The sequence below is a fragment of the Xenopus tropicalis genome, chromosome 2 (genome assembly GCF_000004195.4).
Source record: "Xenopus tropicalis strain Nigerian chromosome 2, UCB_Xtro_10.0, whole genome shotgun sequence".
In the NCBI taxonomy this organism is placed as follows: Eukaryota; Metazoa; Chordata; class Amphibia; order Anura; family Pipidae; genus Xenopus; species Xenopus tropicalis.
In genome coordinates, this window is record NC_030678.2 from 18,307,698 (window position 1) to 18,322,435 (window position 14,738).

Sequence of the window (14,738 nt, forward strand, 5' to 3'; positions counted from 1 at the left end):
AGAACAGCCAGTTCTTAGCAATTAATCAATCCAGGCTTCATTTTTTATTTTGTATAATTTGCCTTTTTCTTGTTACTCTTTCCAGCTTTCAAATGGTGGTCAATGACCCCAGCAGCCAATAACTATTGCTCTGTGAGGCTACAATTGTATTGTTTTTATTATTTATCTTTCGATTAAACCCCTCTCCCATTCATATTTCAATGTTTTATTAAAATCCACTGCCTGGTTGCTAGGGTAATTTGAAACCTAGCAACCAGATACCTGCTGAAATTCCAAACTGGAGAGCTGCTGAACATAAAACAAAATAAGTTGAAAACCACAGAAAATTAAAAATGAAGACCAAGTGCAATTTTTCTCAGAATATCAAGCTCTACATCATGCTAACGGTTAATTTTAGGGCAAACAACCCCTTTAAAACACTAAATTATGGAAAGTGGCTTGGAATGATATTTCATTATAACGGCTGCACTTCTGAACCGGCCCATGGACCCCCCCTGCAAAGAGTGCATTCAGGAGAACAGGTGAATCAATAGCCGGTAGAGTTATTCTGACCGACCCATCTGTTCTGTCCTTTTGTGTAAATAGCTTTGATTCTGGCAAATGGGAAAACATGGAAAAAGTAGCCATTTTTAAGTTCCTATTGTGGAAAGGACATTCAAATATTCAAAACTGGCCATACATGTGGCCAATATTGGCCAACCTGTTCATAGGGCCCAAACAACAGCCTGTTTGACCCATATCTGGCTGGGGGTGGGGTGCAGGCCTGGACTGGCAATCTGTGGGTTCTGGCAAATGCCAGAGGGGCTGCTATAAGATGCCATAGACAGTTACTATTCATTGAGCTGGTGGAAGAGCCTAAGGGCCTTTGTGTACTTGAAATGCCAGGGCCTATTTTAAATCTTGGGGGTCAGATATCTGTCTGGATTGGTTCAGCTCTGGCCTGCAGGTCTGCATGGATACCCCTATGTGATACAGTTGCTGGCCAAGATAGTTTTATTGTTGCCCGAGGTGCAAACATGTAGCCAACCTTGGCAGAGAAGCAGAGGTACCCATGTGTGCAAAGCAGCTATTTCCGTGTATTTGCCTTACAAGCAAAGAGATATAAGCGGATATTAGGTGAAATGGCCCAGATGAATCTACATTTTGCCCCTGCCCCCTATCCTAGTGCCACAATTAGGAGTGTTCATGCCATACTTTCATAATTTTATCTTTTTGTTATGTCCCTGTTCCCTAGCGCTATGGCAATTTAGAGAAATATTTGGGGCAAGGATCTCATCCAAGATCAGTTCCTAGGGTGCAGCACATTGGCTACTGTTTAGCATGGGACTGAATGGGTCTGCAGGGAGTCCTAAGCAAAATGGGAGCTATGCCTTTAAAAAGAAAAAAAAAAAAAGCTTCCCAGTGCCACCCACCAAGCGGCTGAAACCTGAGAATGGAAGCACCAGGAAAAGCTGTTGGGAAACAGGAGGAAAGAGCTGGGGATTCACACAAACAAAGAGGGGACTTGGAGGGAGAAGCCCTGGGACTAGATGCCTGGCAGGTCACACAGTTCTGATTCAGCCCAGGGCAACCAGAACCTGATGAAGTTGAGAGCCCATTGGATCCAGCTGTCAGGAAGGTGCAGGGTGCAGTGTTGGTGCCACACAGAGGAAAGCTGCACTCACTCCCATTAAAGTTTGGATGGACACACCAAGGGGGCATCCAGATATTCTCCTAACGCCGCTCCTGCTGCTGTCTGCATTTACAGGTCAGTTCTACCACATTCACTGCCATTGCTTATCAACAGGGCTGCTGCTAAACTACAACTCTCAAATCCTCTGCTCACCATTACATGCTAGATTGTCAGCAGTAGTGGAGTAACACATGGGCAGCTTATGGAGTAAATAGTACAAAGATATGCCTGCAAGTGCCAGATTTCTGTCTGCTCCCAGATGCTGCTAAACTGCAACTCCCATTATGATAGATGGATAGATATGCTCATGTTTGCTGACAGCTGCTACAAAAAAAATAACTATGCAATTAATAGAACTGATGAAATGCAACTCCCTGTTTGTTCCTGTACAGAAGGGGATGGGGGTCACATGGTTAGCAAGGGTGATTAATGGGCAGACTATTATTCTGTGTAAGAAACAGCAACAAAATTTGCCACATATTTCCAACCTTTGCCGTGTAAATAACGGCATAAAATTGGCGTAATTTTTTACACGGTTTTTCTTCCACCGGAACTTTCGTAAAATAACCGCATAAAATCTGATGGGGGAACTTCTCCATTTATTTTACACTGCTTTTTACACCATTTTTTCTGCGAATTTCAATTTTACCCAGCATAATAAATAGGCCCCGTATATGAGAGTAGAGTGCACACATAAGCCTCTGCGCCTCTATGCTTCATGATAAAAGTTTCAGAGACTAGTGCCCAAGTGCAGAGTGTTGGGCTTGTAAGTGTGCAAGGACAGCAGTGAGTGTGCAAATGAACTAGCACAGAGGCTGTGGATGTCTGGAGTGTGCAAAAGATACTGTTACATACATGGTAATTAAGTGCGGGGCATACAAGCTGAGCAGATGAAAAGCAAAATGCGTTGGGGTCCTGTGGAAGACTCATAGCCATGTGCTGCTTGTCAGCTTCCCAGTTTGGGGATGAGAAAAAGTGCCAGCCCCTCTGCACATGATATGAATGGCGGGGCTTTCGGACCTGCTACTTTTGACTAGTCAGAACCAGCAGTGCAGAAACCACTAAAAAAATACATCATAAATGTATATTGGGAAGTTGCCTTTGCTTTGCCACACACTGCCCCCGGGGCTAACTAATCATCCGTGCTTGGCTTTATGCAAATAGATAGTGGCTCCCTGTTGTGTCATTAAGTTGATGTACAACAGGAAGTGGGATGTGTAGAGGAAAATACCTTCCCCCCCAATACCACTGCCTTGGCTTGGTTATACAGTATTAGAACTCTATGAAGTCTCTGTAGTCTGTATGTTTAAGATATTGGGTATAAGAGAGTTTTATGGATAAGGGGATGTCAGTACTACTGTTTGATTATGGGACCCCCTTCTTAGCACAGTGCAACCTTCTGTCTCTTCTACTGTGTCAGTCAATGGGGGGGGAGGGAATAAGTGCAAGGAAATGCTTAATATAGCACATACATTGGGTATAATGCTCACACACGCTGTAGCATATTGGTCAAAGACAGAATAAACCAGTGGTCTTTAAATCTATCCAAACAGACCTTTAGTCTGCCCCCCCCAAATACCATCTACTAGTGTGAGCCCCCCTGGGCACAGTGGGCAGTCATGCTTCTCTTGCATTTACGTGGAACCATTGCCCAGCAGTTCTGACACATCTACGATTCATGTGCCAAGTTGGGTTCTTGGGATTAACGTCTGACTGTATTTTTATGCAATTAAGTTCATCTTTAAACAAACTGTTAGTATGGTGTAATCAGCAATATTTTTGGACAATTTGCTATTTGTTTTCATTTTTTTTAGTGTTTTTTTTTTAGTTATTTAGCTTTTTGTTCAGCGGCTATCTGGTTGCTAGGGTTCAATTTGACCTAGCAACCAGACATCAGTTTAAGTGAGAATGGAATATGAATAGCAGAGGACCTGAACTGAAAGATAAGTAATACATATACAAAATACCTAGAACAATAACATTGCAGCCTCATGGAGCAGTAGTCTTTGGCTGCCAGGGTCCATCACCCCAATGGGAAATCTAGAAAGAGGCAGAAAAGAAAGGAAGATAATTTAAAAATTATCAATAATGAAGAGCAGCTAAAAAGTTTCTAACCTGGGGTGTAAGTAAAGAGGAAGCAGAGCCTGCTGGGGGGGCCCGGGAGTGTAGAAGGCCCATAGGGGCCCTAATTAATTAGCAATTTCAATATATAGTAGTAGAAAAAGTCAGTTTACCAAAATGTTGGCCCCAGTTTGAATCTTCAAATTATAACAATAGGGAGTTCTATAACAGACTAGTCAACCTAAAGGTGAAGCCCCCCTTTTATTGGGCACCATCCTGGTGGTTTCAGTGATGATCATTTAGATCTTGCCATCTTAAAGGAATAGTAACACCAAAAAATTCAAGTGTATAAAAGAAATTCCAATATAATGTACTTGTGGAGTAATGTAGATGGAAGCGCATAAAAATAAAAATAAGATATATAGTGCAGATCAATATAATAAAGGAATACCAAAAATTAATTAAGAGGGTGTATGCTTAATTAAAACACCAATGCTTAGGTAAAGTGACCCCAATACCATAGACTAATGTAGAGTCTATATCTGCTCACCAGAACAACTTATAGAGAAAGCATGTAGAATCATCCCAACCGGACATTGATAGAAGGGGGATCCAATCAAATGTAGTAGAAGTGTAAAAGCATGGAACCGAAGTATCAAATGTTAGCTCAACGCGTTTCGCGTGCTGACTGCACGCTTCCTCAGGACTGCACGCTTTTTTTTTTTTTTTTTTTTTTTTTTTGCTCCTGAGGAAGCGTGCAGTCAGCACGCGAAACGCGTTGAGCTAACATTTGATACTTCGGTTCCATGCTTTTACACTTCTACTACATTTGATTGGATCCCCCTTCTATCAATGTCCGGTTGGGATGATTCTACATGCTTTCTCTATAAGTTGTTCTGGTGAGCAGATATAGACTCTACATTAGTCTATGGTATTGGGGTCACTTTACCTAAGCATTGGTGTTTTAATTAAGCATACACCCTCTTAATTAATTTTTGGTATTCCTTTATTATATTGATCTGCACTATATATCTTATTTTTATTTTTATGCGCTTCCATCTACATTACTCCACATATACTTTGAGGCTCATCCTAAGGGGAGCTGACATCAGGAGGAAGCAGCATTGACCTTTCACTACATTGAAGATTCACATACACGGATTCCTTATCAAGAAGCGCTGGGTTCAGGAGTGTTTATTCACTCCAAAATAACCAATATAATGTACTGCTGCCCTGCACTGGTACAGCTGGGGTGTTTGCCTCAGAAACACTACTATGGTTTATATAAAGAATGCAGCTGTGTAGCCATGGGGGCAGCCATTCAAAGGAGAAAAGGTACAGGCACTTAGCAGATAACAGATAAAACACTATTGTATTCTACAGAGCTTATCCATTATCTGCTATGTAACCTGTGCCTTTTCTCCTTTTTTCCAGCTTGAATGGCTGCCCCCGTGGCTACACAGCAGCTTATTTATATAAACTATAGTAGTGTTACTGTAGCAAGCACACCAGTTTTACCAGTGCAGGGCAACACTACATTATATTTAATTTACTTTAAAACTCTTTAAATTTTTGGTGTTACTGTTCCTTTAAAGTGGACAGATCTGTCTTGCTTGGCCCTACACATGTTGTTGACCTACCCCTGACAGCATTATGGCTATTATGACTATGGGCACTGAAAGGGCAGTATGTTGGGCATAACTGGTAAAGAGATGGTGATGGTGATGGTCTTGACCAGGGATCCCCAACCTTTCTTACTCGTGAGTCACAGCCAAATGTAAAAAGACTTGGGGAGCAACACAAGCACCATAAAAGTTCATGGAGGTGCCAAATAAGGGCTGGGATTGGCTATTAGGCAGCCTCTATGCACACTATCAGCTTACAGAGTCTTTATTTGGTAGGAAATCTTGTTTTTATTCAACCAAAACTTGCCCCCAAGTCAGGAATTCAAAAATAACTCCCTGGTTTGGGGGCACTGAGAGCAACATCCAAGGGGTTGGGGAGCAACATGTTGCCCCTGAGCCACTGGTCGGGGATTAATGGTCTTAACAAAGGAACAAGTATATTTGTGAGAAACACTTCTTCCCCAAGGTGTGAGAGCTAGGGCACCTACAGTTCAGCAGTGGCTGGGTACGCCCTTGGCTGTCATCGTGGTACCAATGGGCCCAGGGTAACTAGGCAGAAAGTGTTTTTCCTAAAGCAGGAAGGACTCGAGAACATCATTAACCTCTGCAGGTCGTTCAGGAATGGGAAGGTCAAGGGGGACACTTCCTCTCAACATTTCCAAACATCCCCGGGCGCCAAGTCACATATGTTTATGGTTCAGTGAATTCTCGGTGTGAACCTGCTTGGGAAGTCTTTTCCAGATAACCAGTGGTACTTAGTCTACGGAAAAAGGAAGCCGACTGAAGACATTTAGATGGAACTTTCCTTGGCTTCCAAAGAGCAGGGCATTCACAATGACCCTGTCATCCGCTCATTGGATGCTGATATAAATATATATATATAACTTTTGTTATATATATATAGTAGGTTTAAATGGTGGATGGGATTTGACTGGTTGTTCACTTTGAGAAAGGCTGCGGAGGCAGCCGAAACGTCAGTTGTATGCTGTGGAAATAAATCATCGTTTTTTCCTTCAACTAAGACCTGTGAGTGCGATATCTTTTCTGTGCAATATATATAACTTTTAGTATGTAATAGAATGGCCAATTCTAAGCAACTTTTCAATTAGTCTTTATTATTTACAGTTTTTTTTAATTATTTGCCTCCTTCTTCCCTCTTTCCAGCTTTTAAATGGGGGTCAGCATGAAAAAATTATGGCTCTGCAAGGCCACAATTTTATTATTATTACTTTTTATACCTTATTTTTCAACTAAGGTCCTCTCCTGTTCATATACCAGTCTCTCATTCAAACCACTCCCTGGTTGCTAAGGTAATATGGTTCCTAGCAACCAGATAGCTCCAAACTGGAGAGTGAAATAACTAAAAAAACTACAAATAATAACAAAAATGATTAGAACAATTCTGGTAAACTCCCAATGCATATGTATTACTACCTATCCAGGGGGACCTTGGAAGGACCCACATAACCCCCAGCACCAATAGCAATAGCGGGTCCAGAATCAGTATGTTCTGCATGCCTGCGTATGATATGTACTAATAATTATCAGTACAGGTATAAGATCCGTTATCCGGAAACCCGTTATCCAGAAAGTTCCAAATTACGGGAAGGCCATCTCCCATAGACTCCATTATAAGCAAATAATTCTAATTTTTAAAGACGATTCCCTTTTTCTCTGTAATAATAAAACAGTACCTGTACTTGATCCCAACTAAGATATAATTACCCCTTATTGGGGGCAGAACAGCCCTATTGGGTTTATTTAATGGTTAAATGATTCCCTTTTCTCTGTAATAATAAAACAGTACCTGTACTTGATCCCAACTAAGATATAATTACCCCTTATTGGGGGCAGAACAGCCCTATTGGGTTTATTTAATGGTTAAATGATTCCCTTTTCTCTGTAATAATAAAACAGTACCTGTACTTAATCCCAACTAAGATATAATTACCCCTTATTGGGGGCAGAACAGCCCTATTGGGTTTATTTAATGGTTAAATGATTCCCTTTTCTCTGTAATAATAAAACAGTACCTGTACTTGATCCCAACTAAGATATAATTACCCCTTATTGGGGGCAGAACAGCCCTATTGGGTTTATTAATGTTTAAATAATCTTTTTGGGTATGGAGATCCAAATTACGGAAAGATCCCTTATCCAGAAACCCCCAGGTCCCGAGCATTCTAGATAATGGGTCCCTTACCTGTATTGGGATTTTTTTGTAAATAAACCTCTAATACCAATGCACTATTAAGGTTAAATAATAAGCATTGATGATGATGATGATAAGAGTTACTGTATAAGTTGCCCCTGGGCAATGCACACTGGGCTAATATTTATTTATGAATGTTAATGTCTTGGCCATATTAAATCTCCTTGGTTATAGCCCAAATAAAACATCCGATTTCTTAATTAAACATACCTTGTAGTGACAGGGACATATCTTGCAGGGTAACCATCTGTAACAAAGGAATGTGTGCCACGGTGATTTAATATGAGCTGAGAGTAGCGGTGATAAATACAGTTTTATAACCCCGAAACCTATTTGCAAGGAACCTTTCTATTGGCATTAATTGTAACCTTACCTAGGGCAGAGAGTAATTTAGAGGCATCGGCTTAGCCAGGCTGTGATACTACATCAAAGGTTGTCATAGCAGATTCAATAACAATCAAAGCCAAGCCTCTTAAATAACCTGCCTTCCAGCGGCTGGCGAGCAGCAAAATATTAAATTACTAATAAATGAAAAATAAAAATAATAAATTGGTGGGCAGTTCAACTTAAAATATAAAACCTACCTGGAATGGGGATTCACTGCCAAAGCCAAAAAGGCTCTTGTGTATAGGAAAGGATTAAGCATCTCGACGCACAGCTGACACTCATGGCTCTAATACAGGGTTTATAGAAAGAGCATTTTGTACTTTACTAACCCATAGCAACCAACCATTTATTTACTTTTATTGTGTAACGTGCAACTCACTGCTGATTGGTTGCTGGGGGCTACTGGAATGGTGCAAATTTACCCAGTGTTAATAAATGAGTCCTTTACTCACACAGTTAAAGGCATTTGCAGGTGGGGAAAACAGAGAAATGTATGGCAGAGAAATTAGCCCCTCTAGCAATGATATTCAATGTAAGAAATGGGGGGTTCATGTGAACATTGGGCAGAGGGATCATTGCTAGATATTTTCATTCCTATCCATACTGCAGTCCTCCAGCTCCTGTGAAACTACAACTCCCTGTACCCCACCAATAGCTGCACAGGACATGTCTATTTTTATATGCTTTTCATCCCTAGTTTGTGCCATGACTGGGCATTACACCCGCCTGTTATTGCCCCTACAGGCTACCGCTGGTTCCCAGTATAACCCAACTGGATGCTTTCATTAAGTCATGGGGCTAATGGCAGTGGAAATCCTATCAACCATATGGCCAATCAGCACTGCTGATAGCAATGAATGATGACATTCTCTAAATAAAGAGGATTTGTATTTAATATGTAACCTACAATCCATCCATATATGTAAAAGGGTCCAATATCATGTAAAAGGGTCCAATATCTATCAGGTCATCCAGAACATCCCACAACTGAGATACTGAGAGCTGTGGTATCTGGAGGACCTCATGTTGGACTTCAACTTGTCTATACTCTTTCCATAGACAGCAGAGGTAAACCCTCTTTAGGACCATTACTGGGCCCCCACAGCTGAGATGCTGGGAGCTGTAGTATCAGGAGCACATCATGTTGGACTTCTATAATCTCTCCATAGACAACAGACATAGCTGTCTTTATAACTATTACTGGGCTCCCCATAGCTGAGATGCTGACAGTTGTAACATCTGGAGGACCTCATATTAGACTTCAACTTGTCTATAATCTCTCCATAGACAGCTGCGATAAGCTCTTTTTATGACCATTACTTGGCCCCCCACAGCCGAGATGCTGAGAGCTGTAGCATCTGGAGAACTTCATGTTTGACTTCAACTTGTCTATAATCTTACCATAGACAGCAGACATAATCTCTCTTTATGACCATTACTTCACCCTCCATAGCTGAGATGTTGGAAGCTGTAGCATCAGGAGGACCTCATGTTTGACTTCAGCTTGTCTATAATCTCTCCATAGACAGCAGACTTAATCTCTCCTTATGACCATTTCTCCACCCCCCATAGCTGAGATGCTGGAAGCTGTAGCATCTGGAGAACTTCATGTTTGACTTCAACGTGTCTATAATCTCTCCATAGACAGCAGACATAATCTCTCTTTATGAACATTACTGGGCCCCCCATAGCTGAGATGCTGAGAGCTGTAGCATCTGGAGGATTTCATCATGGACTTCAACTAGACACAGGCTCTCCATTATTGGGTTTTTATCCTTATAACTAGGTGCAACTTCTATCCCCTGCCCATAACTGTAAAAGGTTAAGCAAATGAAAGATACACTTCTAAGTAGGATTCATTTGGCTGCCAGTGTTGTTTTAGACTAAAATAGAGAAAATGCCACAGTAGTTCTCCCATAAGATACACACTAACCATTTGTTCCTTCCCTCGCACAAACGCCAACACCGTTACCGTAGCTGTGCCTTCACTAGCGCTTCCTTGGGATGAGTAGGTGCCAAAATAAATATGTTTTTCTAAAGAGAACAGTGTGTTTGTTGTTTTAGCTTTGCCTTCATAAGCTCCCGTTTGTGTCTCTGGCACAAATATCTAATCCCAGCGGATATAATTAGAAAGAGGAGGCTTTCTATAAACCCTGGGTATTCCATATTGGGCTGCAATAGTGACGAGCATGTTTGGGAGTGTGGCCCATGAATCTGCTTGTGCTGGTATTCCTGTAACTTGCTGTGCATTATGGGAATAGTAGTTTAATGGCAGCAGGCTGCTTCCAGCTGATAAAGGACCTGTCAGTTCTCGGTATTTTATCTTTATGGCTCTGTAGAGACAATGTGCGTGGCCCTGTGTATTGAATGGCAGCATTTTCCATATCTTGCCTGTCAGTAGCTGGAAACCAGCTGCACATTGGGGAAGTGAAGGATCAGTTTGGGCCATTGTTTGCGTCATTCAGAAATGTTCCGACTCCCAGTGTTGTTCTTGGTGCATCTCGCCCATGAATTTTTCTTCTCTCCTTATCTGGCCGGTTGTGACAAAAACACATACCTGTATCTGCACGTATCTAGCCAGCCCATGGTCATAATACACAATATTGTATGGTGGATTTGTATAAATGCTACTTAATGATGTCGCCGGCTATCATTGTTACTTAGTGATGTCACTTGTCACATGACTCATTCAAACTTGTGCATTATGAACATTAAAGGGGGCATTTACTATGTGCAAGGCAAGGAGCAAGGTGCAAAATGATGCAATGGTATTTTACTCTTTGCTCCCTGCCTTGCATATAGATGAATGGCCGCAGGTCTCCATGTATTCATGTGGGGCGGGCTGGGGGGTGGGGGCAAGCTTACTCCTCTGTCCTGAGCGGGGTGCAGGCCACAATGGGGCCCTATACTTACCACCTGGCCTTTGTATACTGAAGCCAGACCCCATAGATAAGGGCTCTCTGCATGAGCCCTAGGGGGTGCTCTTTAGCGGCCTTTAGTGCTTATGGACTGTCTGGGGTCTTTGTGAATGACCTTTTTATGTGTGCCATGTTGTATAATATGATATTAGGAGCTACCTGGGAGTTCCACGACCTGTATAAAAGCACTCGTCCTGCACAGTTGTACTTTTATACGATCATGGAAATCAGACGTGACTTCTAATATATTTTTACAGCAGGCAATGATTCTGCTATGCTGTACATGTATTTCAGCAATGATTTTTAAATAATATAGCATAACTATAGTATCGACTGCGTGCATCATGGCCGGGCCAGGGATATAAAACAGAGAAACATGGATGATAAAGGGCCTCAGTCAGAAGGGTTAAATGATGTCAAAAAAGATACATATAATCTGCAACCCATCTAGCAGTTCATATCCTACAACTTCCAGACTCTCTATATGCTTGGGGTTTTTGGTTGGGCCGCCCCGATGTACAGTAAGTACTAGAACCAGCTAACACTTGTGAGCATTTGAGATGGTGCAGTTACCTCCATTTCTCTCAGAGTAAAGTGGTTTATTTGTAGAATCTCCTACTAGTTGCATGGAATTCTGAGGCACGTCCATGTGACTCCATAGAGGTTAATGGAGAGCCATAGTTGATCGCCTACTAGTTGCATGGAATTCAGACGTACTTCCGAAGTCCACGTAACTCCATAGAGATGAATGGGAGAGCCGTAGTTACCCAGAACTGCAGCAATTCCTGATTCTCATAGCATGGGATGGGGCCTCCCAACCAGATGGAGTCAATGAATGAATTGGGATGAAATACTGCACTGTCAGTGAGGCTGAATGGGGAATGGATCTTTTAGTTGCCACGGGTGAGGCTTGATTAAATATCAATAACATGTTAATGGTTCCCTGTGAGAGCCCTTTGCCTGCGGACCCTTGGGGCCAGCTCAGGACAGAGCTCATTATAAGAGACATATGGAAACCATATTAGCAAGCTAGAGGTGTCAAAGGGGAATCCCCATGGGGCAAATTAAAATGTGTGGTAAACATCTAACAAAACAAATGGGCTTCCTTGAAAATTCCGCATATGTAGATTTCATCTGCCTTTTCTCTTATAAAGCAAATGTGCAGCTCTGAATTGTACCCCGGTGGGTGTCCTCGCTGGTGAGACCCTTATGTTCCAGTCCTGACATAATATGGGATTTTGTACGTTTCCTTCACACCTCCCTGCATTTCTCACACTCTGCTGCCTGTTTTGTGAATGTCAAAAATGTACAAATACATGGAGACTTCTACAATGATCCATGAACAGTGTCGGCCTGGGCCATGCAGGTACCACTGGGACTGCAACCCCAGGGGCCCCCGCCATGGCTCCATATCCCTCCAGGAGCCGTCCCTGCTTATCTTTGGTGCTTCGGGGGAGGGAGATCAGCCTACGGGCATTGGGTCTGGGTCGGTGGAGCCCACCAGCTTTTTTCCCAGTGCCCCACCATTTGTATAATAGGGATGGTACTGAGTTTCAGGTTACACTTGTTTCCTAGGGTTCCAACACAGCATGACACACCAGGAAAACACTAAAACCAGGCAGACACATAGGCAAATAATCTGCCTAGCAGCCAGGAATCTATGTTTCCACCATACTTGTGTGGATTACTAGTTGGTCACCGGTTATGAGTTACATACAACAGGCAATAAAAGTTGTGATCAGTCTGGCAACCATTAATCAGGAGGCAATTAAAGCTAGCCTATGCATTGGGAGCCAAACATGGGTCCAGATGCTGTTCTAGGTCACTTAATTGCAGTAAATGTTCTCATACAATACAAATCAAGGAGGAGGAAGTGCATCAAGCCATTTGTGGGTCGAGAAGCTGATGCCCTGGTATAGTTTGGGTCCCCTGATAAGAACCACACAAGTTGCTGATGACTCCAACACCGTCTTGTTTGACCAAAAGTTTTTCTTGCATCCTTGTGACAACAGCTGAACTGGGCTTTATTGAGAATGAACACAGAACTGCATCCCATCTTAAGTTCTGCAGATTTTTTTATACAGTCATTTTCAATTAACCTTGGTTCATATAACAGAAATGTGCAATAATTAAAAGCCTTTTTCTTTTTAATACTGCTGCAATAAAACCCCAAATAGCTGGCGTTGTTGAGTTGCAGCCTGGCTGTATTATTTGGTTACAGAACAATTACATTACCCTTCTCACTACCCTCTGCCGTTGTGGGACATTAACCCAGTTTATAGGAGCGATATTGGGCACTCTGATTATAAAGCTGATTTAATGAATATGTTTTACCATGTAGTTTATTAATGGGTGATGTTTTACATCGGTACAATTCAGTGGCGGCCTTTTTATCCAGTTTGCTGAAGACGACTTGACTATTAGCGCCAATAATTACATTTGTAATTGACTACAGTAAAGAGTTATAACAGTTTCATTCTGCAGGTTGGGGCTTATGGAAAACAAAATCTTATCTGTAGCTCTTCTGGCTCTAATAGAAGAGTAAAAGTTGGATTTTACATAAAGGAAAATTGACTTTACATAAAATAAAGAAGCAGAACACTTTAGTCATCATATAGGGGCAGATTTATGAAAATGTGAGATTAAAGCTCACCACAGAAATATTCACCCACTTTCTATTAATTCCTATTGGATTTCAAGAAGAGTATTTAACAGTGGGGGAAAGTTACCATTTACCATTTGATAAATACACTTCTCAAAAATCCCAAAAGAATGAATAGAAAGTGGGTGAATATTTCTGTGGTGAGCTCTAATCTCACATTTTGATAAATCTTACCCATAGTCATAGAGAATGGGGAAATGTATATCCATACTTGGGGCAACATTGGCTGCCAGCTTGGCCATTCCAGAACAAGTGCACAGATTACTGACACGTGTATAAACATGTACTACCCAAACAAGCCCTGGCCAGACATCTCTCAGGCACGTTTTAAAATATTGTTGGCTGAGGACGCACAATATGTCATTAATGGGCCAATCCAATGGATCTGTATAGGCTTCTGTTCTGATCTGAGGGCCAAATAGATTTAGCAGCATTGCAAAATCAGGAAAATATCTGCTCCTCAAACTTCTGAGTAGACCATTTCTCTCGCCCTCACTCAGCCCACCAAGAAAAGGCACAAATATATCCAGTTAACTGGTGTAGACTGAGTGGGTTTTGGGCTATAGGGAAATAGAAGTTAAGGAGGCCAATGATGAAAAGCAGAAAGGGTTGGTACACTCATGGCTCCTCCTGGATTCAGTAACACTCATACACTGCATTAAAAAGAAAGTGATATGGAGTCTGACTGGACCAGGAAGGTTAGACACTGGGTTCTTTTTCTGTTTTTCTTGCTGCTTACAAGCCTCATTCTCCATATACAAACATATGCCACACTGACCATCACACCTTCACTTTACAAAAACAGACTTCAGTTGGCACAAACCAAGGAAGTTTTAGATCGGAACAAGAAATAGAAGTATCATTGCTTTGTCCATAACATAGTGCGGCTATAATTATCCATAATAAGTTACATCTGGCTCTTGTGACTAATGAGGTCCAATTATATTTAGCCAGCAGCAACAAGCAACACGTCTAGATGGTAGAGTCTAATAAGCAGGGCCCTCGGCAGTTCTTTTTTTCCTTTTTGTAGTGCTTTTATTTTGCCCAGTATTTTTTCTGGGCAGCAATGATGCTTTAAAATAAAATGTCCCTAAAATAAGCTAAAGAATGTGCAGGAATGTAAGGCTTACTAATACACACTGAGGGTCATTTACTAAGGGGAAAAATCAGGGAAATTCTGCCATATGTTTTGCACCTTGCA

General features: G+C 41.7%; 1 protein-coding gene across 1 annotated transcript in view; it reads left to right on the plus strand.

The window, feature by feature from the left end:
• Positions 1-1,532: 1,532 nt before the first annotated feature.
• Positions 1,533-14,738, plus strand: part of cyyr1 (cysteine and tyrosine-rich 1) — a 42,208-nt gene continuing 29,002 nt past the window's right edge. Inside the window, 1 exon segment of the mRNA NM_001016493.2 lies at positions 1,533-1,747. Within this exon segment, the coding sequence (NP_001016493.1) occupies positions 1,681-1,747 (67 nt within the window). The 5' untranslated portion in view covers positions 1,533-1,680.